The 24,043-nt window shown below is 34.1% G+C and overlaps 1 protein-coding gene across 1 annotated transcript in view; it reads left to right on the top strand.

Moving 5' to 3' along the window:
* Naaladl2 (N-acetylated alpha-linked acidic dipeptidase-like 2) overlaps positions 1 to 24,043 on the top strand; it is a 902,864-nt gene that overhangs the window by 559,179 nt on the left and 319,642 nt on the right. The window contains exon 5 of the mRNA XM_013016159.1: positions 20,799 to 20,942. Coding sequence (XP_012871613.1) covers positions 20,799 to 20,942 — 144 coding nt within the window. The remainder of the gene's footprint in view (positions 1 to 20,798; positions 20,943 to 24,043) is intronic.

Genomic DNA, 24,043 nt, shown 5'->3' on the forward strand with positions numbered 1-24,043 from the left:
CTAGCAATTCAGCTATATAGGAGACTCCACTCATGTTTATTTTTAATCAATGAAAGTCTGAAATTGGCAGTCCTCAAATATCTTTTTATTAATTGCTTATTTCTTTGCTTTTATCACCACTCTCAATTCCTCAGCTGCAAACAAGGGGTTTGTTTGACAAATAACTTAAATATATTTCAGCTGTAGTGAATATAGTCTTGTATTTGTATTTACAAATGATCTGAATTTTCTTAACTGCATAAGAAAATTATATAAAAAACATTGGAAATCATTAATTTCACAAAGTAAAAGTTATGCTTTGTAAAAGGTATGATTTAGCAAAATGTTATCTAAATCCCTTTGATTGCTTGTCCTAAAATGATTGATAGAAATATCAATGGGATCATAAGCCACAAAAACAAATAAACACAGACCCAATTAATAAAAAAAAGATATGCACTGAGATTTTTGTAGAAATCGGGAGAAAGGAAAGGTATGGTGGCAACTCAGGCCCAAAGATCTCACTAAGATATTTAAATCAAATTTTAAAAAGTTCCTTGATAATAATCTATAACATATCTGTGGATTAAGTTGGTTTTAATTGCTGATAATTATGAAGCAGTACCTTCCCCTTAGGAATGTGTTAGTTATAGTTTCCCCATAGTCAATCAAAGTATTTCCTATAAGACAAGGCAAAGCAATGTGTGAATCATCGGTCATTTGCAGTAGCCTGCAACTCTCACAACAGTGTGTCCTGTTATTTGTATGTTGTCCTTTGTCTGACTCTATCAAAGGGTCACTAACAAGGGTCAGTTAAAACCCAGCCTAGGCAGGCTAGGAAAATCCATGAGACTCTTATCTCTAATAAACGACTCAGAAAACCGGAAGTGACACTGTGGCTCAGGTGGTAGAGTACTAGGCTTCAGCTGAAGAGTTGAGGGACAGCACCCAGGCCCAGAGTTCAGGCCCCATGACTGACAAATAAATAAATAAATAAATTTACTGAGAGACTCTTTTTTTGTGAAAATACCATACGGAGGAATTACAATTACATGGGCAAGGTAATGAGTACATTTCTTATCAAGCATTGTTGCCTCCTCTTTTGTTTCCCCTTCCCTTCCCATCTCTCCCCTCCCCCTAAAGTTGTAAAGATCATTTTTCGACATCAAGTCTTGTACATCTCTTTGTTACAATGAGATTTTTAAAATAGCAACACAGATGAAAAAAATTGAACCTTGGTAAGTTTGCATGGGTTGTTCCTCACATGTCATACTGCGAAGGCATTTGTATTTTGACAATTAAACACTCAGTATCCCTCCAGAAATTTTTTGGAACTAAAAAATTAAAAATCTTCTTAAAACTAAATAATTTTTCCTACATTTCTACATTTTCTACATTAAGGAATTTAAGAAGGAAATCTCTCTCTCTTCTTTTTCCTGGACTGCCCCATCAACGGGAAAAATGTCCTTCCCACACAGTAAAATATTAGGTAAAATATCAGGTAAAAAGGCTAAACATTTTGCCAGATTTTCTGGTCAGCACAAGGGACATTTCACAAAACTAGTATGACCATCTATTGGATATTAATACCCTGAAATTGTCTTGTCTGTTTTTGAATAGCTCATAATACAATTTGATATATATTTCAAGACCTTAAAATATTAGATTTCTTGTTTTTGACACAAAATAAATGACATTTCCTTAACCTTTTCCCATGGGTATATGTTATTTAACTCTGTCTATTTTAATACCTCTTCTCTCAGTCAGGAAAACATTCCAGTAATTCAGTTGTCTTTCATCCATACCTGAATATATTTATGGCTCCTTAGTGTATAGTATTGCACGAATTATTTGAATTATATAGATTGGAAATTATAGGAGCAGACTTTTCATGCTTTTCTTATTCATGAACTTACTGTTCATATTAATATGAAGCATTTCTCTTCCAAACTATTTTTTTCACTCATACACACAGTGAAGATTGTAAATGCAACTAGGAAGACATATAAAGATCATTAAATGTTTCATGCATATAACTGTGTGTTTGTCCCCTTGTCTTAGACACTGAACATTCTAGAAGACTTAACCTTTGTAAACCCTTTCTGATCTCTTATACAATCTACCCAATTTGATTTCATGTCAGAGAACATCATACAGCTTTTCTCTGTGTTCATTGATACATTCACTACTGAATATGGAAGGTCTTCAATAAAAACGTGTTTTTGATGGAAATATTAATACCAAAATGAAAGATTTGCTTAGTTGCTGCAATATATTTTCTTAAAAAATCTCACACTTCATTTTCGTGAAAAAGAGTAAAACTCTTACTAACTGAATCATCTTCTCAATCTTCTTGCAAAAGAGAAAAGTGCCTTGTTCAGGAGAGTTGTCCGAATGGAGAGGAGTGTGGACGGGTGGGCTGTTATGAGCTCTCAGGGATAAGTGAGCATGCGCAGTAGGAGGGGGAACAAACTAGCACTCTGAAATCTACGGTTTCCTAGATTCCTCCCCTAACTCCCATAACTTTTCAATTGGTTCTGAAAAGTCAGATTTGTTCTACCTCAAAAATAATTCATTTCTCCTTTTTATATTTCAAGTCTTTATCTTTTCTTCCATTTTCATCATAGTAAAAATAAAGCTCACATTCTTTTAAAATGTTTTATATTTATAGCTATCTATGTCCCCACTTAGATATTGAATATTAACAAGCATCTCCAAAATTTCATTCTTTCTAGAAATCATGCAACTTGCATGAACAAGTGTAGCCATCCCATAGCTGATTTCACTGCTTTTTCTGTTATGACTTCCTACCTATAATGATATAAACTTTTAAAACTCAAAAATTATTCTTCCATACCAACCATGCACAGTATGTTGTTTTATTTCTATAATGATAGCATGTTTTATACATTTATTTCTATATGGTTTTCCTTCATTCAGCCTGGTTTAGGACCTAGGGGTTTTTATTCCTCATTATTACATTAAAAACATGGCAAATGAATGAAAATGAATTAATAAAGCCATATTCATAATAATGGTTTCCCCAGGAGTGGAAAAGAGGGCCATAATACTGTAAGTGGTAAAGGAAATGCTATTTGCATATCGTCTTAAGAGAAACATGTGTACCTATATAAATGTTAGCATGAAAACTTGTTAAAATTCTAATGCATTTTTTCATAGTAGGGTGATCATCAATTACAATAGTGTACTATTAATTTCAAAATGCTAGAAGAACGTTTTTTGCAAATGTTCACCACAAAGAAATGATTAGGAGATGAAGACCATTGTCCCAATTTAACTGCTATCTAAAATATGAATGCCTCAAACATTTCATGATATTCCAGAATGTCATGGTCATCTAGTGTTAGGTTTACTGAATAACTGTAACTTTTTCTCTCTACATTTTTATTATTACAGTAAACAGTTGGCACTTTAAAATTATCATCCAAACTGCTAAATATATAAGATTTGTAAGAGATAGAATATGTAGAGGTTTGTTTTTCCCTATATTTTAAATGGCTATGCATGGCCTGTTAATAAGAATGGAATTAGACTGTTGAGTCTAGTTTGATATTAGTTCTTACTGAGTCTAGAGAGATATTAAACTTTCATCTGAGCAATGTATCAGCATTACGTGTATAAATAATATGTTGTCATATACTGAGCTGATTGTTGGTACGTTCATTGAATCATAAATTTTTTATTGTAAAGATACTGCTCAGAGGGGTTACACTTATGCGAGTAAGGTAATGAGTACATTTCCTATTGAGCATTGTTACCCCCTCTTATGTTTTCCCATACTATCTCTTCCCTCTCCACACCCCCTCACTCTTTCCTTCCCCCTTGAAATTTTAAAGTTCGTTTTCAACATAGTTTCTTGTACGTCTCAAAATAATTTCAAAAAATCTTTAACTAAAGTTCAAATAAATTCTCAGCACCTTCAGCAAGTAGTTAATGCTCTCATTGGTACTGAACATGAGTTTGATTTTAATGTAACCACATTTTAACAATAACCAACTTGTTTCATATGAGTTGTATTTCCTTTGAAACAACCTTGTGGATATATGACTCTTTTCATTCTCTTACAACAAAAGGCTTGCGCGGATGTGAGCACAGACTGTCCTGTTATTTGTTTGATTTGTGTCTCTCACTTCACTGTACAAGTTGGACATACAAAAAATTTTTATTCTTCCTTCTTATTGAAACCTTGTAAGAATGAAAAGAAGTGACAGAAAGACAATACACAATATCAGAAAGGGCAAGAGGAGGCTGGAGGTTTTTTGCTTTTCTTTTCAGTTCTTCTGGACAGTATATGGATAGTATTTGTCACTGGAATAATGTGACTCATTTATATTGTTCCTGTTCTTTTATGGCACTCAAAGCATGTACTAGATAGTCTCATTAATCCTAGCGCCTTTGTATGAGCTAGAAACTTGAAAGCTTTTATCCTGACTTTATAGTGGGGAAATTGTTGTTTACCAGACGTTATTGTGGAAACATTTTCAGGAAACAACCAAAGGGTTAACTGCAATGTATGACTAGAACTAAGCCAGAAAAGTTAAAATACTGGTAGGAATACTGGAAGAGGCGAGAGAGACATTTCAATTTGCTCATACTCTGCAATTATAATTGTCTTCTAAAAGTAAATTCTAGCAGGGTGCCAGTGGCTCATGCCCGTAATCCTAGCTACTCAGGAGGCTGAGATCTGACTATGGTATTGAAAAGCCAGTCTAGCCAGGAGAATTCATGAGACTTTTATCTCTAATTAACCTCTAGAAAACCAGAAGTTGTGTTGTAGCTCAAAGTGGTGGAGTGCTAGCCTTGAGTGAAAAAGTTCAGGGACAGTGCCCAGACCCTGGGTTCAAGCCCTACAACCAATAAAAATATAAAAAATAATAAAGAAAAGTAAATTCTAAATATAACTGTTTAAAATATTTTGACACTTTCTTCACTGCCAGCAGTTGTTCTAATGAATTTGTTTCCTTAATAAGACTTTTATGCTTCTACATTTACAAGGTTGAAATCTTAATTTATTCTCTATTACCTTATTTCTCGTACTCTATTCTCTATGTTTTTATATCTTTTTGTCTTCTCTCACTTTATGTCTGCTTCTGAAGGCAGATATCAGATGACAGATATCACTGTTTGTTGAGAAACCACCAGAGCTTCTAGGCAGTATGGATTCCATGACCTTCACTTTAGAGTCCAAACAAAGTAGTTAGTGCGTACCAGCCACGACACTAAGCATTTCAAAATTTCGATTTTGAGAGCCATTTATATAAAATGGAAATAACATTATATATATAATATATATAACATTGTATAATATAATATATAATTGTATATATATAATATATAATTGTATAATATAATATATAACATTGTATATATATAATATTATATATACATTTTGAAACGTTACATCATTATATATTAATTGTGGAAATGAAATGAGATAATATGTGCCAAGTATCATATGATTCATATGATTAATTTCATTGTATTCCCTGTTCCTGTTCTCTAATATCTTTTTCTGCCCAAAGTCCTATGAAAGCTCTCCAGTACTTAATAGCCCCAAATTTTCTTTTTGTTTTTGTTGTACCGGGGCTTGGGCTCTGTTCCTGAGCCTTTCTGTGCTCAAGGTTACCTAGCACTCCACCGCTTGAACCACAGCACCATTCTGGCTTTTTCTGTTTAGATGGTACTGAGGAATCGAACCCAGGGTTTCAGGCATACTAGGCAAGCATTCTACCACTAAGCCTCATTCCCAGCCCCATTTTTTCTTTTAAACTGGGGATTGAACTTAGGGCCTCATACTTGTTGGCAGGTGTTCTACCACTTGAACATCCAACTCCTTTGTGTTTTGGTTATTTTTAACATAGAGTCTCTCTTGATGCCCAGAACAGCCTATGCTACAGTTGTCCCACTTGTACTTCTTTGTGTCATGGAGAAGATTGATGCCTGATACTGTGGGCAGCCACTGAATTAAGATGCAGTCTTGTGACTTTTCACACTCAGGCTGGTCTAGAACTGTTATACTCTGATCTATAACTTCTGAATCCACCATAAAACCCCACTACAATATTCTATAGTTTTAATCTCAATATGCAACACATGTAATGTTAATCTACTGCTGTGGTTTTTATACCTTTATTTTCCTGCATCAGCTTATTTAATTATGTTGATTCTTTTGCCCACATCCACTTGCTTACAGTCCAGTTAATTCCATTATAGTTTGGAACATAATTTAAATTCTGTCAAGACTAGGACCATTTTATATGTCTTAGTAATTTATTTCTGAAATTCAAGCTACTACTTTTAAAAGACCTTTTATTTTCCCATGAGAAGACACAAATAGTTGTTTTAGGATGTCAGCATCTGAAATGTTAACCTCTGACCTTTGCTCAGATATTCCCAAAATATTTATTACTGATAATTTGTTTTGCCTTATATCTAAGAAAACTTGTTGCATGTTTTCTTAATCTCATATTTCAAAGTCCTACTTCTATAAAACATTCAGTGTTGACAAAGAAGTCTCTTTACATAGGTGGAATACAAAATGCCTGAACTAAATAAAGGAGCTGAAAAAAATTAAGACCAATATAAATGATCTTGAATTTTATTCAAGTCACATTATCACGAAAAAAAATGTTTAAGTGACTATGCAACTAGATGCTGGTGGCTTATACCTGAAATTCTAGCAACTCAGGAGACTGAGATCTGAGGATCATGATTGAAAACCATCCCAAGCAAGAAAATCCATGATACTCTTAAATTAGCTACCAAAAAAGCCAGAAGTGGAACTGTGGCTCAAGTGGTAGAACACTGAACTTGAACAAAAGAAGCTCAAGTACAGAACCAAGTTCAAGGCCCAGGAGCAGTGCGTGCACGCATGCACACACACATACACACACATGCACACACACATGCACACACACACTTGTGCATAGTACTGCTTGAAGTCTGAGACATAAGAGCTAACAAAGCTATTGTTCTCATTTCTTAAATAATATTTTAGCACACTAAGAGGATTATGTGTACTGTATCAAACAAGCTATGTCTCTTTGTTGTAGCTTCAAAGAACTTAAGAAATAACCTGCAAAGCATTGAAAAATATTACCTTAGGGGGAAAAATCAGGCAAAATGTTAGCCTAGATTTTTTTTCTTAGAATTTCTCCCTTCACCCTCTATTTTGAGTATAAATTTGGGGTCTCATTTTATAAAATAATTTGTGGAAATTCAATCTAAAACAAATTGCTAAATCAATCATATTAGGCATATTTTCTTCTTAGTACCTCGTTTAATTTTCTTAAAAATAAATGCTATTCTAGAGCAAAAGAAAATGTTAGCAGATATTAAAAAAACTGAAATAACCCACTGCTTTCTATCAGACCATAATGTAGAAAAAAAATTCAACAGCGAAAGAAACTAAAGAAAAGATTTTTATATATGAATACCACACAACACATTGTGGAATCATGAGTAGATCATTGAAAAAAAAATAAGGGAAAACATCCAAAAATTGGTGGTTAGAACCTAATGAAAATAAGAACACCTACCAAAAGCCTTGGGATAAAGATAGTCATGAAAGAAGTTTTATTTATGAACACTTGCATTACAAAAGAAGAATATACATGTTTCACATACTGTGCCTCACGTTTCAGTACAAGAATTAGCCAAACCACAAATTAGGGGAAATAATAAAGATTATAGAAGAAACTAATAAAAATAATAATGTATAGGGAAGAAAGTAATAAAGCAAAATCTAAACAAGCTATACCAAGTATCAATGAAACAAAAGGTTTCTTCTTTGAAAGGACAGCTAAAATTGGTAAACTAAAATTGGTAAATTAGCAAATCTGACCAGAAGGAGGAAAAAGACCTAAATAAATATAATTGGAGATGGAAATGGGTATATCACAAAAAATACCAGTGGACTCTAACAGAAAATGAGGCCATGAGGGAAATATTTTGGAAAATTACATTCAAACTATATTTGAAAATCTAGAGTAAATAGATAGATATCCATATGTACTTAACCTAGAAAACAGAACCAAGCAATATGTTACTTAATCTCTAATTGCAATGAAATTGAAGCAGTAATAAAAGTTTGTGAACAAAAAAATTCCAGGACTTGATGGATTCTCTACTGAATTCTACCAGATCTTTAAGAAGTATCACCAGTATTCCTCAAACATTCTGTGAAATTAAAAGTGAGGGCACCCTACTAACCTCACTGTTCAAAGTCAGTTTTATAATTATTCTAAAACTAGAATGAAAATAAAAAGAACCGTAAACCTTGAGAGCTTGTTTGGAGGTTCTAGCAGGGGAGCGCATCTACTTGTATACCCTTGACCGAAGACCGGTCCTCCTCTATGGGGGATGGTCGTCCTCTTCGACCTAGCATGCAGCTTCGGAAGGGACTCACATGGAGCGGTGAAGGAGGAAGGGGACACCCGCCTAGCCAGCCAAATCAGCCGAATCAACCCTGGCGATCAATGGGGTGACAGATGTCGCAGCCAGATCGCCCACACATCCAAGAACTGTAAACCTACAAACTAGTCTCTTTAACGAATAGACACATTACTTAATCAATTACTTTTAAACAGTTCTTTATATCTTTATTGTAAAGGTGATGAATAGGGGGCTTACAGTTATATAAGGTAATGTACATTTCTCTTTAAACACTGTTACCCCCTCCCTCATTTTCTCCACCCTACCTCTCATTTCCAATTAGTCCAGTCTTTGTCTTGCTATTTCTGATTCCCTATCCCTTCCATAGATCAGAAAAAGTTATATATAAGATAAAGGGTTCAGAAAACTAAATAGAGGAAAAAATAGAAATAACTGTGTACAGGACATGGTAAGAACTTGTTTCCAATTCGTGGAGTTCATTTTGACATGTTTCATTATATATGGTCCTATACACTTAGCAATTGGGCTATTGTGATCTCCTGCTAATAATATTGTAGTTATTACAAATGAGGAAAACCATGCAACTTACATTTATTTCCTTGGCCCTGGCTTGCTTCACTAACTGTAAGTTTTTCCAAGTCTTTCCATTTTCTTACTAATGAGGCAATGCCAGTCTTTCTAATGAAAGCATGGTGTATAAGTGCGACATCTTCTTGATGCATTCATCTACTGAGGGGTATCTGGGTTGGTTCCATATTTTGGCCATTGTAAATAATATTCCAATGAACGTAGTTGTGCTGGTAGCTTTAGTGTGGCTTTGTTTGTGGTCATTTGGATAAATGCTCAGGAGTGGGATTGCTGGGTCATAGGGGAGCTCTATGTATAATCTTTTGAGGAACCTCCATGCTACTTTCCAGAGTGGTTGAACAAGTGAAAACAAAATTTAACAATGTGTCAGTAAGATTGTATATTTCCATGATCAAGTTAATTTCATTCAACAGATGCAATCTTGGCTCATCATATATAAATCAATAAATGTATTATAGCATAGGAACAAAATCAAAGATAATTATGTGATCATATTGATTGTTGCAGAAAAAGCCTTAGACAAAATCCAACTTTCTTTCATGTAAAAAGCTCTGAAGAAACTAAAAATAGGAATAAATATCTAAACAAAAGATATCTATCCATAGATATCCTTTATATTCTCATATATTATATATATTCATATGTGTTTAAATATTCTTCCTATTTTTACTTCTATATATGTGCACATAGGTAGATAGATAGATGTAATCTTATAGTCAACATCTGACAAAGTGGTATAAAACTGATTCTATTTTGTTCATATCAAGAATGAGAGAAAGCTGGCCAATATCTCTCCTCTAACTCCTAGTCAGCATAGTACAGGTTTTTTATTTTATTTTATTTCATTTTTTCTTGGTTGTTGGGCTCTAACACTGGGCCTGAGCACTGTCCCTCAGCATTTCAGATCAAGGCTAGCACTCTACCACTTGAGCTGTAGCACTACTTCCAGTTTTCTGGTGGTTTATTGTAGATAAGAGTTTCATAGACTGTCCTGCCTGGGCTGGCTTTGAACTGCTATCCTCAGATGTCAGCCTCCTGAGTAGCTAGGATTACAGGCATGTGCCCCCAGCGCCCAACAGTACTGCTCTTCTTAGCCAAGCAATAAGACAAGAAATGAATATATATATATATATATATATAATTAGAGAAAAAATGTTATCCTTATTTGAAGTTATGATTCTACATTTGAAGACACGAAAGATTACCCAAAATCCTACATCTGATAAACATTTTTGTTACATTTTCATTACATTTCATTGTAGTAGGATACAGATTCATCATACAAAAACCAGTAACCTTTTAAAATCCCAATAACAAAAATGTTGAGGAAGGTATCAGGAAAGCAGTTTCATTCACCAAAACCTTAGAAAAGTAATAACAACAAAAACAATCAGAACCCCAGAAATGAACTTAATCAAAGAGGTGAAAGATCTTTAAAATGAAAACAGAAAAATCTAGAAGAAAGAAATCAAAGAAGACATCAGAAGATGGAAAGACTTTCCATGCTCCTGTGTAGGCAGAAATGATATAATGAAAATGATTGTACTTCTAAGCAAATTCTCATGTTTGAATTTAGAGGAAGAATAAATAGACTATTTATGAATGAAGATGTTTCTCAATGAACAACACATGGCTTATTAACTGAGAAGAATGTTTCTTCCTATGAATGTTTGAGAATATATTTTTCCTCAGTGCAATGTATACACTAACACATTAGCAAGAACATCCCAAATCTTTGTGGAAATAGTAAAATATCATTTAAATTACATTGTAAAAATGATCAGCACAGAGGATAATCTAATGAAATAATTTTCTCTTTTAAATATGAGGAATATTTCTGTAATCACATTTCGATGTGAACATAACAATATAAACTTTCAGCATCAAGATATAAAAGAAGTTTTCCACTAAACTCATGCCAATCTACCTGTGTACATTATGACCTTCAGTAAATGCTAAAGATTACTTTCTAGGCTGAAGACCAGGATCTCTTTTGTGGGGATATCCCATTGTCAACAAGAGGAAATCCACAAAGCTATAAAGATGTGAGAAATACATTATCATTTTTATTTCTTTGATATTGACACCATCTAAATGAAGGAAAGAATGGTTTGTTATTTTCTACTTTAATCAGAAAACCTCGAAAATAACTCAATATGTAAAGATTTACAAAAATACATGCTGTAAATGTTAAGTTTGTTCACTTAACCAGCCTTACAAAATAATGTGTTTTTCTAAAATTTTGTGTGGAGGATTTTGTTGTAAATTAAGGGCTACATGTTTCTACAGCAATAATAACAACAACAAAATGGAGCACATCCAATCTTTATTTGCTGTCCTCAAGTGGAAACGATACTTTTCTAAAACTTAAAAGTTTGCAAATCATTCCAGTGTTTATATCCTTCAAGTGTCAGAGGAGAAGCTTTTCAGGAGCTGCTCTGCGGATTACTCTGCAGTCCAGGAGAAGTGCAGATGTTCAGTGGCTCCTCTGAATCCAGATTATTCTCTTAAAAGCTAAAGAGAGTATCTCTTTGTTTTTCCTATGACATACTTTCTGAGTATTTCCAAATCTGTTTTATGGAAATGCTTAAGGAACTACACAAAATTTTAAACTAGTATTGAGTCTGCTCTCAGGAATTCAATCATTACACTGAAGGAAAACTGAAACGAAAATTGTTGCCAGGCTCCAGTGGCTCATGCCTATAATCCTGACTACTCAGGAGGCTGAAATCTGAGGACTGAGGTTCAGAGTCAGCCCAGGCAGAAATGCTCATAAGAGTCTTATCTTTAATTAACAATCGGGGAAAAAAAGCTGGCAATGGAGCTGTAGTTCAAATAGTAGATCCCAAAAGCTCAGAAATACAACATAGGCCCTGAGTTCAAGCCCCACACTAGACAAAAAGTACTTGATATCTCGATATTGCCCCTACCATTCAAAATTCAATTTTTTATTTATTCTGTAAATTTAATGATATAAAACCTAACCAAAAGAATATATTTCTTTCTTGACAAAAAAGGAACTGATTTTCAAAGTGCTTTAGAGAAGATATTGTTAATGTTGACTATATAATCTGCCAGGAAATGCAAGCTTTGTCTTAGAAGTGAAGTATTGAAAAGCATTTAATGATATACACAAAAATATATCTTTCCATAATTCTTGTAATAGCAAACTCAATTATATGGTATATCATGTGCTGAGTAGTATTATAATTAATATCTATACTTATGCCATTTATAATGGACAAGCATTGGCATAGCACTTTGCTTAGTAGCATATTGTTTTTTAACATTTCTTAATATAACAATAATTTTTCTCTAACTTTATTTTTGTCAACTTTTGAATAATAGGCTTATTGACTTTACTGTACATAGGCTCTCTTGTCAGAAGGGAGAAAATGGTGGTAATTGATGTATTATAGCTATTTACACACAATTATTTCATTTTACAAATACAAACCTTCAATTTATATGACTAAATAGAACAAGAAAAATATTTTCAATAATGAAGAATGTTTGGTAGCTTCTTCTGAGCCTGATTCATGTGCATGACCAAAACATAATAGATTAATATTAAAAACCTTCTCTTGTGTACTTGTTATAAAATTACTCTGTATAATCTGCTTGATCTTTTAATATGACAGTAAGTAGTCATTATACTGTACAAATGATTGTAGTACTCTCTATTCCCTCTGATGTACATGCAAATAAGTCTGTCTTTACAATAGTTCAGTTAAGCAGGAAAATACTATGATATTTATTGATGATCATGGCAGGATGCTTTCACCAGAAGTGAATCCTGAATAAAAAGGATGCAACCATCTAAGTAATCATTTTTATGGTTTTTATTTCATGAATCATAAGTTTTACATTTATGGTTACAGAGTTTTTCACATGAACTTTGGTAATTCACTCATCCCAAAAATGTTCACTGAGATAAGCCTTGGGAATGCAGTTGTGAATGGCACCAGCAGATTCCTCTCTAGAAGCTGAGCAGAAAGAGAAAGAAGTTAGGACAGACAGGAAGTTTAGTAAGAGTGTGAACAAAGGCTTATGTGAGTACACAATACAAAAAGCTTTCTGGAATAAATCATATCTTGGGTGAGCTGTCAAGATTTTATTCCTCAAATCTATAGTAATTTCAGAGAAGACCAAGTTATTTTGAAAATTAAAGAAATTCCAATTATGAAAGTCAGTATCAGCAAGAAAAATAAAAGGGTAAAAAGATACTTGTTTGTATGTGTATGTGTGTGCATGTACAATATGTGTATATGTGTGAGAGAGAAGAATTTTATAAATATTGTCCTTTCCATTTCTTTTCTTCTTTCCTTCTCTCTCTCCCTGTCTCTCCCATTCTTTCATTGTGTGCAGAGTGAGTGTGTGCTGGGTGGGCGGGGCAGGGGGGGTGGTTAATGCTGCTCCTGGGGCTTGAACTCAGGGCTTGGGCAGTATCCCTGAGCTGCTTTGTTGAAGGCTAGCACTCAACCAACATTTTGCTGGTTAATTGGAGATTAAAGTCTCATGAACTTTCCTGCCAAGAATAGCTTCAATCCTGAGCTTCAGATCTCAGTCTCCTGGGTAGCTAGTATTACAGTCTTGAGCTACTGGTGCCCAGGTATAAATGTTTTCATTTTTAACAGTAAGCCAAACAAAATGGTACAGACTCTGACTAGCTTGGGGGAAAATGCTGATATTTATAACCAGTTGGTTGTATTATAGTGGGAAAATAAAGTGTCAGATACATTTACAAGGACAACAGAATGACTAGCCAATTCAGTGTGCTGCACATTTCGAAAACAAGTAGCTATGTGTTTAGTGGGCTCAAGTGAATATGTGAAAATATAGACACTAGTTATCTAATGGTCAGATATCTGTCAAAGTGGCATTCTTAAGAAAATAAAACCAGATATTCTGGAATCGCATCAAGAGAACTACTTATTTCTTTTATAATGTATGCCTTTTTCATAAAAGAATAATACAAAATATGATAAATATCTCTGTTTTTCTCTGCTATTTCTTCTCTGGTTAAGGGCAGTATTTATATTTTCAGTTTGTCAGTCTCTGGCAGTTTTAAATTATAATAATTGAAACCAAAGAAGGAAAGAATTCAAATCAGTTAGCAATTTTAGTATTTATTCATGGCTGTAATAAAGTGATATAAATGTAATGTTGATCTCTGAATTACAGAACTCATCTTTGAGGAAAGGACCAAAATGACAAAAAATGTGCATGGCTCATTTTAAAATTGTTATTTAGATACATTATATGAACAGACTTGTTACACATTTTGAAAAAGTCTCAGAAAGAACTATTGATGTAGGTAGGATTTACCAGTAGTGATTCTGCCATCTTTAATTTGGGATAAAGGGGCACACACATATTTGACCTTTCATCCTCCTATTTTACAGCTTTGTTGCTGTAAAATTATGTAAATTGTTTTGTGGAAAATTGCTCAATTATTGAAGCCAGTGTGCCTGTAAATCACTCTGTGATTTTGAGAAATTGAAGTTCTGATTCAGAAGGTTTGGGCTAAGGCTTAGTAGTCTTCACTTTTCTTAGAATTTCACAATCAATTTAAAAAACTCTATTTTCATTCAGTAGCAAGGATAACATGTCTACACATTCACATACACACCCATACACACACACATCATTCACTTGCATTTGTTTTCTTTGCTCCTATAACCAAGTATCAATGAGCTGGCTATAAATAGAATAAACTTCATACAAAACCTACTAAATTGACTATTTAGAAACATTTTCCTTATTCTAATTTTACTCTGAAATGTCATCAACTACAATTCAGGTTATAGGTGTCTAAGCTAATGTGCTATTTACATTTCAGGCAATCCATGTCAAAGTTAGTTTGTGGTTGAAGATTCACAGTAATTATATTATCACAGTGAAATAATTTATTTCTATATATTAATGAGGCAATGACCAGAGTCACACTTAGGAGCCACATATTCAAATTATTCAATATATTATACACACTTCATTATATGGATCTTTTCTCTGTCTCTGTCTCTGTCTCTCTGTCTCTGTCTGTCTGTCTGTCTGTCTGTCTGTCTGTCTCTCTCTCTCTCTCTCTCTCTCTCTGCATGTGTGTGTATGTGTCTGCTTCAGTATGTATCAGGATTTAAGCTCAGTGCTTCATGCACTTGGTTGGACTTTTCTCTCAAGTTTGGTGCTTACCAATTGAGTTATACCTCCACCTACCTAAACCTTTTAGCTGGTTAAAAGAAGATCAGAGTTTCTCAGATTTGTCTATCCCACCTAGTTTTGAATCTCCTCCACAGATGTCAGCCTCTTGAGTGGTTAGAATTACAGATATGAGTCACCAGTGCCTGGCTAGTGGATCTTTAGAGTACACATAATGTTTAAAATAAAGCAACTGTTAATGAATAAACTATAAACAAGCTGTGATGTTATTGCTAAAATATGAAAATTAAAGAGCTAAAATGTAATGTTACTGCTTTTGTATTTTCTGAACGTTATCAGAGCTTAAGGACCACCCAATGTTTATATTATACATAAGTGCTTTTTATAGTTCATAAATGTGCTTTAAAATATAATGGAATAAAAATGGTACACATGTTTAGTTTTATTCAAACACTCCTAATAATGTAAGAAACTGAAGTTCTTTTCTCAACTCTTGTTCACCAAAGAGGGTTTTTTCCCTTCAAGAAAAACTTTTCAGTATAATTTAATCTTAATGTCATATAAAGTCCTGCTTTTAGTATCTGTTCTCAAAAGTGAACTGTTTGTCAAATTTCCATTAAGATGAAAGTGAAAAAGTAATGAACCACTTACTTCAGATATTTCAAAACTAATACAAGTCTATTAGTCATGCAGACCCCTGAAAATCAAAGATTTGGGTATGTTCAATTATGGTTTAGGGTTCACTCACATTTAACTTTTAAATGTATTATTGCTTATGCTTAATAAAGCACTGTAGAGAAAGATGAGGTCTGGCTATTGATTTCTCTTAACACATAAATATGTTTTAGCAATGACTTAATTCATTGAATTCCTTTTCATATACAAATGGTAATTTTAAAACACAGTCAGGCAGTGCATTGGTTAGGTCAGATGGGTTTTTAGAATCTTTTTAATATGCCTTCTGAGTGGGGAGTAGTTTCTGGGCGGAAGGGAGAAGACATAGATGGTTCTTCATTTGTGTCCCTGATGTATTTGTAAGCATTCAGAAAATTGATAGGAGGGTGGCATTTAAAATCATTTTTCAAATAATTGATATTATTTTTAAATTAATTATTGATGACCTACCATGTTCCTGACAATATATTAAGCATCATATATCAATTTCACTGTCCTTTTCTTTAAGGAAATGAGTATTAAGATGAAGAAAATGAGCTGGGTTCCAATGGCACACACCTGTAACTCTACCTACTCAGGAGGCTAAGACTTGATCTTGATTTGATGCTATCCCAGGCAATAAAGTCCATTAGACTCTTATCTCTGATGAGCCAGCAAGAAGCCAAAAAGGGAACTGTGGTTCACAAGGTGGAGCACTAGTCTCAAGCAAAAAAAAAAAACAATAAAAAATAAATAAATAAAGCTCAGAGACAATGCCCAGACCCTGAATTCAAGCCCCCAGACCAGTACAAAAAAAAGCAAGATGCTAGGGAGAAAAAGTAGATTTGCACAGTGATAAGGTTAGTTGAAATTGACAAGGATTTTCAAAAGGTAGCTGTGTCAGGAACAGTTGATTATCAGTGAAAGCTTCATGTACAAGCTGGGGTTTGAGTCAGGCTTCGGAGGAACCATGTTCTTGGAATGTGTGGTGCTTCTTTCCTGGGGAGAATAAATAAAGGGGTTTAAGTAACAACACAGACAACGTAAATTGTAGGGTGTACAGTGTGAGATTAAGTTTTAGCATAAGATATATGAAGAACGATGAAGAATGATAGGAACTAATGTTAGCAATGAAAGGTTTAAATCTGAGTAGGACCTAAGATGGCCTTGAGCCAGAGTATTTGAACTGGTGAGAAACAAAATCATCCATCTTATCAAGTTTCATTTAGAGCTAGCTGATGATGGTACAAATTTTTAATCCTAGCTCACTCAGGGCGCTGAGATCTAAACACCACAGTTAGATACCAGCCTGGGCAGGAAATTCCACGAGACTTCTACCTCAAATTAACCAGTAAGTATCTGGAAGTGAAGGTGTGGTTTAATTCCTAGAGCCCAGCCTTGAGTGAAAAAAAAAAAAGTCAAGCAAGAAAACAAAGCTCTGGGTTCAAGTCCCATTGGCTTACATACCAAAATAGAGGTTTCACATTTTGTGTTGGAAATATATCAGTGCACAATCTGTGTCTGGGATGATGCTGGTTCCAATTCTTGGACATGTGACCTATGCTCTCTTATAGGGCTCTGTTTCAGGACAAACTCACACTGCAACGGCCATACAGAAATTCTTCATACTTTTCAAACAAGCAACACCACATTGTCATTTTTCTCTGAGCCCTGTAAATTATGTCTCCTCTCATGGTATTGTGACATGAAAATGCCTGGGAAGTAGTGAACTACACCTTGGTCAGGAGGCTTTGTCATCTATCCATATACAGGAGTCACAACATTATATAAGACCAGCACTATGCTTATATAACGACACTGACTCTAAGCTTAAATCTTTATTACTGTTTTCTCTAAAAGTCGTGACTTCTACAGCTGCCACAGGCCTAAGGTAAATATCATTTTTCAGTCTCCTAGTTTTCCAGGTGATAAATTAAGAAAACACTTTAGAAACATTTTCTCATTTATAAGCTGGCTCCTGGAGTCTGCCTAGCAAATCATGAGCTCTACACCCCCTGCAGGCCTAAGAAATTAAATTCTGAGCAAACCTCTAGCAATTATTTCCCCAATAAAATTGTGTAAAAATATAGCTCTATGTTGGAAAACATCAATGGCTAAACCAGACAGAGTCTGTTGTGTATTTCCTTTTCTGAATCTCTAAACATATTTAAGGTGATTTTTTTGTTATTCCTATAAACTCGATGTCATTTGCTTTTCTCCCTCTTCTATACTGTGAACCTGTTAGGATTTTTCTCTAACTTCTATTTGTTTAATTTCTTTCTTTTCTTTTCTTTTGATGAATGCAAGTTATTTGTCCAACATTTAAATGAGGTTTAATTTATAAAATGCCAGCTTTCCTAATCTTCGTCTCATTCACCTTCTCATTTGATCACTTTTAACAGTTTTACAGCCACTCTGAAAGATATTTACCTTTTACTCATTTCCACATACACTAGCAAGAGACACAACCTACCTGCTTTCCTTCCTTCCTTCCTTCCTTCCTTCCTTCCTTCCTTCCTTCCTTCTTCCTTCCTTCCCTACCTCCTTCCCTCCTTTCCTCCTTTTCTTCCTTCCTTCCTTCCTGCCTTCGTGCCTTCCTGCCTTCCTACCTGCCTGCCTTCCTGTCTGCCTGCCTGCCTGTTTCTTTCTTTCTTTCTTTCTTTCTTTCTTTCTTTCTTTCTTTCTTTCTTTCTTTCTTTCTTTCTTTCTTTCTTTCTTTCTTTCTTTCTTTCTTTCTTCTCTTATATGTCTGGGGCTTGAACTCAGGGTGTGGGAACTGTTGATTAGTGTTTTGGCTTAAGGATGCCACACTATCACTTGAGCTACAGCTCCACTTCCACTTTTTTTGGTGGTTATTTGGAGATCTCAAATTCCTCTGAATGAGTAGAGACTCATATCCTAAAACGTAAATTCTTAGGAAAATAAAGATGCCCTTTGATGTAAACAATTTTCACCATCTCCTTAAACGCACAATAAAAGCTACATAAGTCAGAGATTTCGCTTAAGAACTGGACATCCATAAAAGGAAGACTGAAACTGGAACACTGTGTCACCTTGTACTCATATCAGTTCAAAATGGATTAAAGACCTCAATGTAAGACATAAAACTTCAAAACTACTACAGAAAGAAGTAGGGGAAACTTTGGCATAGGCAGAAACTTTCTGAGTAGAGTTTCAAAGGCTCAGCAAATAGAAGAGGGAATTGACAAATGGAATTGTAGCAAGCCTAAAAGTTTTTGCAGAGTGAAGGACATAGGTACTAACCTAAAAAGACAGCCTACAGAATGAGAGATCTTTGCCCAATGATTATCTGTCAAGGGTCTAACACCAGAATATACAAGGAGCTCAAGAACCTGAACCTCTAAAGAATCAATAACCCAATTAATAAGTGGGCAACAACACTAAATAGAGCCTTCTCAGGGCAGAAGAAGCACAGAACTTATGGAACAAAGGGTCAACCAATTCAGCAGTGATACTTTACAACTTGGAGGGAGAGGGATGGGAGTGGAATAATGGGAGAAAATGAGGGGTTGACATTGTTCATAAAGAAATCTATTCATTACCTGAGTTATATAATTGTAACCCATCTGTATGTCACCTTTAGAAACCAATTTAAATTAAAAATGTGCAATAAACATATTGAGAAATACTCAAAATCTCTGGCCATAAAGAAAATTAATTTTTCCTATATCTAGGAATTCTTCAGATCCTAACTTTGATTTTATAGTCAATAGTCTTTGGATATTCAGCAGACATCTTTATTGCCATTGAATTTTTCCCTTCCTGGAGACCTCACTACCCAGGTCTCACTACACACTTCTTTATCCAGTTGTTGCACAGGTGCCCAAAGCTGAGGGCTCATATTTAATTAACAATGGCAAAATGAAGTTGAAGTTTTTGATTTGCGTGGTATTTCTTGTGTAATGGGTTTCCATGTAGAATGTCAGGTGAATTCTTGGATTTGCAGACCTCCTGGTTTTCAGTTTTCTTAGACATTTTCTGCCAATCTATTCTTATTTATTATGAATGTATATCCTATTTTCCTACTTGAAGGGAAGTGATTGTGCACCAAATGGGTAAGATATCTGAAAAGTCTCAGCAATGGTAATACCATCCTTTGTGTCAGATCCTTCTGTGAGCTTCCTCTTCAGGATTTTTGTTTCTCGTGGGAATGAGGGAGGAGGAAGATCTGGCAGACACATGGGTTGGACTAAGGGATTCAGGAGGACTGAAATCTTTACAAATAGACTTTCATCAGTGCTTCCTACAAAGAACCCATCTGTTACCCCCTTGGACTTCAGTAGCTGGAGCTGCCAGTTTTTAAGCCTTGCTGGTTTCCGTGGCATTGAATGCATTACTTCTCAGCACCTTTGCTGTAGTTTAACCGTTGTTTCCTCATGTCTGTGATGTCAGTTCACACTTGGTAGTCTGATTTAGCATTGGTTGTTTTTTTTTGTTTGTTTTGTTTTATTTTTTATTGGTGTGTGGGGATAATAGTCCTTAGGCTTTGGGGCTCATGACTAGCTAGTGCTCTACCCCTTGAGCCAAAGCTCTATTTCTGGCTTTCTTGGTGATGGATTGGAAATAAAAGTGTGGTCACTCTTTATTGACTGGGCTGGCTTTGAACTTTGATCCTTAAATCTCAATCTTCTGAACAAATTCTAAAATCTCAGTACTGTCAATTCTCTTGCCAACCTCCCCAAACCCCACCACTCCCTGCTTTTTAAAAATTCACTTTCTTACTACTATTGCTGTCATTCTAGGGGACAATTTTGGGGAACACAGAGGTAAGGCATATGAACAATCTTCTATCTTTCACTAGGACAGATATTGTATTTGGACTAAACTTCTTAATAAAGTCTCTAAATGCATTCTCAGTCAGAAGACAAAGAATACCTAAATAAATAAATGAACAAATGAAAATTTATTGCTCATAATTTAAATACTCATTACAAATAACATTTCTGCTTGCTAAAGATTGTCTCTTTCACTCTTGAATGCAGATGGGAACTTTAGACAAAGCAGGACAAACCTCACCTCCTTGGTAGTACAGCCCATCTCTGCCTCCCTGGTGGAAAAACTGATCTCGTTGCCAGCAGCGACAACCAACAAGAATCTCTGTACCCCTCTAGAACTTCCACAGAAAGGTGAAGTATTTAATATCAGTTTTGTGTGTCCTGTAGTTTTTGGGAAGACTGATTATTTTATAAAACTCTTCAATGGACATGCTTATCATTATTCATTGCAAAAACCATTGGCTTTTGCTAAAGGGAACATTTATCTAATCAGTGTCTCTCTTATGGGCATGTTTAGAAAGTAATTTTGATTAACTATGAGTACATAGAGGTTAAGAAAGAAGAAGAAAAAGGCATTCTGAGCAGCTACACAGAAAACTAGCTTCACAAAATAAAGCGTTTTGAGCATGCAGGAAAATCAACTCAGCATAGCTTCTCAGTTTCAGCTTCAACAGTACCATTACCTGCCAGGATTCAGTGAATATCAGACAGCTATGTGAGGGATGAAGCCTTTTAGCATAAAGCACTAAAGCCTAATTCCTGATATTGACTAAGAAATCCCTCTGTCTCTACACATCATCACCTAACTGTTTGTCAGGCCTTGGTGGACCCCATAAGCTAAAACTGAGATAGTTAAGCTTCCAGTAATGGGATGAAAGCCAAGGGCAAAGCTTCCTCCAGCTTCTGCATTCAAGTTCTAAAGAAAAGACGCTCTTTACATTTGCTTAGGTTTGCCTCTAGTTGTTATGTTCTACCACTTCAGGGCTACGTGTCAATTACTTTATTTTATTTTTGTATCCAGATCTAGGGGCTCAACTAGCTGTGTTTTATCACTTTTTCTCTTGGCAATGAAAGTATTTAAAGGATGTTTTGAAGAAACCTTTTCTAAAAGAAATCTGAACTCCAGGATAGCTTGCTTTTATATACATACTTCACAACATCCTTCAGAGAGCCTCCTAAACTAATAATCAATAGAATCTAAGCAACAATAACAAGTTTATGTCCTCAAAGTAAGAATGTAGAAGAATTCTAGCAGTCTTGTTTTGCTTTGTTTCTGTCATCTGCTCTGAGCTAAGGAAACTTAATGTAGGCTCTGTGCAAATGCAGAAACAGTGCAATATAAATAGCATGTGGGAAAGAAAGCACTGGACTGAAGGGCTAAATGCAGAACCAAGTTTAATTGATTCTACATATGTAATTAGAGCCTCTATTTCATTTCAAGCCCCACTTATTCATGTCAGTTCTCTAGTAGAAGCCTTTGCTTGTCTCTATAAGAGGACAGGTAGCATTCTTCTCAAGTCATGGGAATAAAGTTATGAAATACATTTCTATAATTTCCTATATTGTAACATGGCAGGTGAATTAGCAAATCTCTTCCTCATCAAATAGCTATATCTATTATCTTCTCAATAGGCAAATAATGTTGTAGCAAAGCAAAATAATGCTCTAAGAGTGTATTTCCATGATAAATTACCAACATGTAAGACATATGCTAAAACTCATTTTCAATTCCAGGGTTAAAGAAGTAATAAATATAGGTATGATTTCTAATGAATTATGTCATATCAAATTTTTTCATGAGCATAATAGAGGTTGTTTTTTAGAATAATTCAGACAAGTATATTTAAATTTTGGGGAAGAAATTTCATATTATATACATATCCATAATGCACTTGATCAAATTCAGAGGAGTTTCATTGTGCTATTTCCATGACTTCCTACGAAGTATTTTGATTAAATTCACCCCTATATTACAGTTACTTTTTAAACACCCTCCATTTTGCTAATTTCTTTATAAGAATTTATAGTGGGTTTTGTTGACATATATAGGTATGTGTATATATATATATATATATATATATATATATATAGTAATTTTTGTTTTTCAGAGCTTGACTTACCTCACTTAACATGACAGTCTCTATTTCCACCAATTTTCCTGTAAATATTATAAATTGAAACACTGAGCAAGACATTTAAAATTCTCAAATACTAATTGTGCAATCTTAGTAATAGGATAAATTGAAACCAGTCTTAATATTGCATAATGATAATTTTCACCAAGTAAAATTGGATGACAATACTCATGATTTTTCTCCAAGATAATTATCTTTGAAGTTTCCAATAAACATGTAAAATCATTAGTTGCTCAAGATGATATATATGATGATAGTAGCTGAATAGATATGAAATGAAGTGCTGTTCTTTCCAGCAATAAGAGCAGTGACTAATTGTTCTTAGTTTACTTCATGGTTGATATATTGAATATAATTTAAGGCATATTGTAAATGTATCTTGTTGAATTTTGTAAGCATATTTCCCAAGTTTTCTCTCAGTTTTAGGAAGCAAATAGTTTTATGTAAAGCTAGATCTAATGTACTCATATACATGAGTCAATGAATTGCCTCTTATATTTCTCCAAATTTATGTGTTTTTCAATTATCTTCAACTCAAAGTTATATAACTGATACCATAATAACAACTATACAAAAGAATTAAATATGTGCATTTATGAACCAGCTTAGGAAAGTAGAATGAGAATTATTTGGAGATCCCAAAAAGAATTAAGATATTTGCCTGAAGAATGAAATAAGGTTAATGAGAAATGACTTTTTTTCTCAAATAAATGTGGTTATTTTCTCAAATAATATGATTATTATTGATTAGGTAATTGGATACTGACTCACATTTCATTTTCTCTTGTCTTTATCTTTGTATTCATAACTTGTATCATCACTTGAGGTTGAATCAGAGCATGGAGTCTTAATTGTTGAATAAAATTGGAGATTTTGGTAAATCAATGAATACTATAAATATAATGAAATATAATATCAACTGATATAATTTATTGTTAAAAGCAAAAATGAGTAAAGTCTGAAAAGAAATATTTTGATATATTGATGAACTCATTATTTTGAAAATGATGCTTGCTTATATGTTGCATAAAACTTATCATTGATGATCTTTTATATATTATTTCCTATTCACAATTAAGTTACACTTCTCTTTAGCAAAAAGTAGTTTTACTGGAATGAGATACCATCTACTTCATAAACACATTTATAACCATAGATATTTCAAATATATTTTGAATATTTTCCTTTCCAATTTGTTAGTGTACTTAAAAGTACTCACTATTAGTGGAGCTTTGAAAAATATATTGACTATTATAACTATTATAAGTTGTGTCTATACAAACATTTGCTCACAAATAGTTTATTTTGACTTAAAAA

Source organism: Dipodomys ordii, unplaced genomic scaffold, assembly GCF_000151885.1.
Source record: "Dipodomys ordii isolate 6190 unplaced genomic scaffold, Dord_2.0 Scaffold30, whole genome shotgun sequence".
NCBI classification, from domain to species: Eukaryota; Metazoa; Chordata; class Mammalia; order Rodentia; family Heteromyidae; genus Dipodomys; species Dipodomys ordii.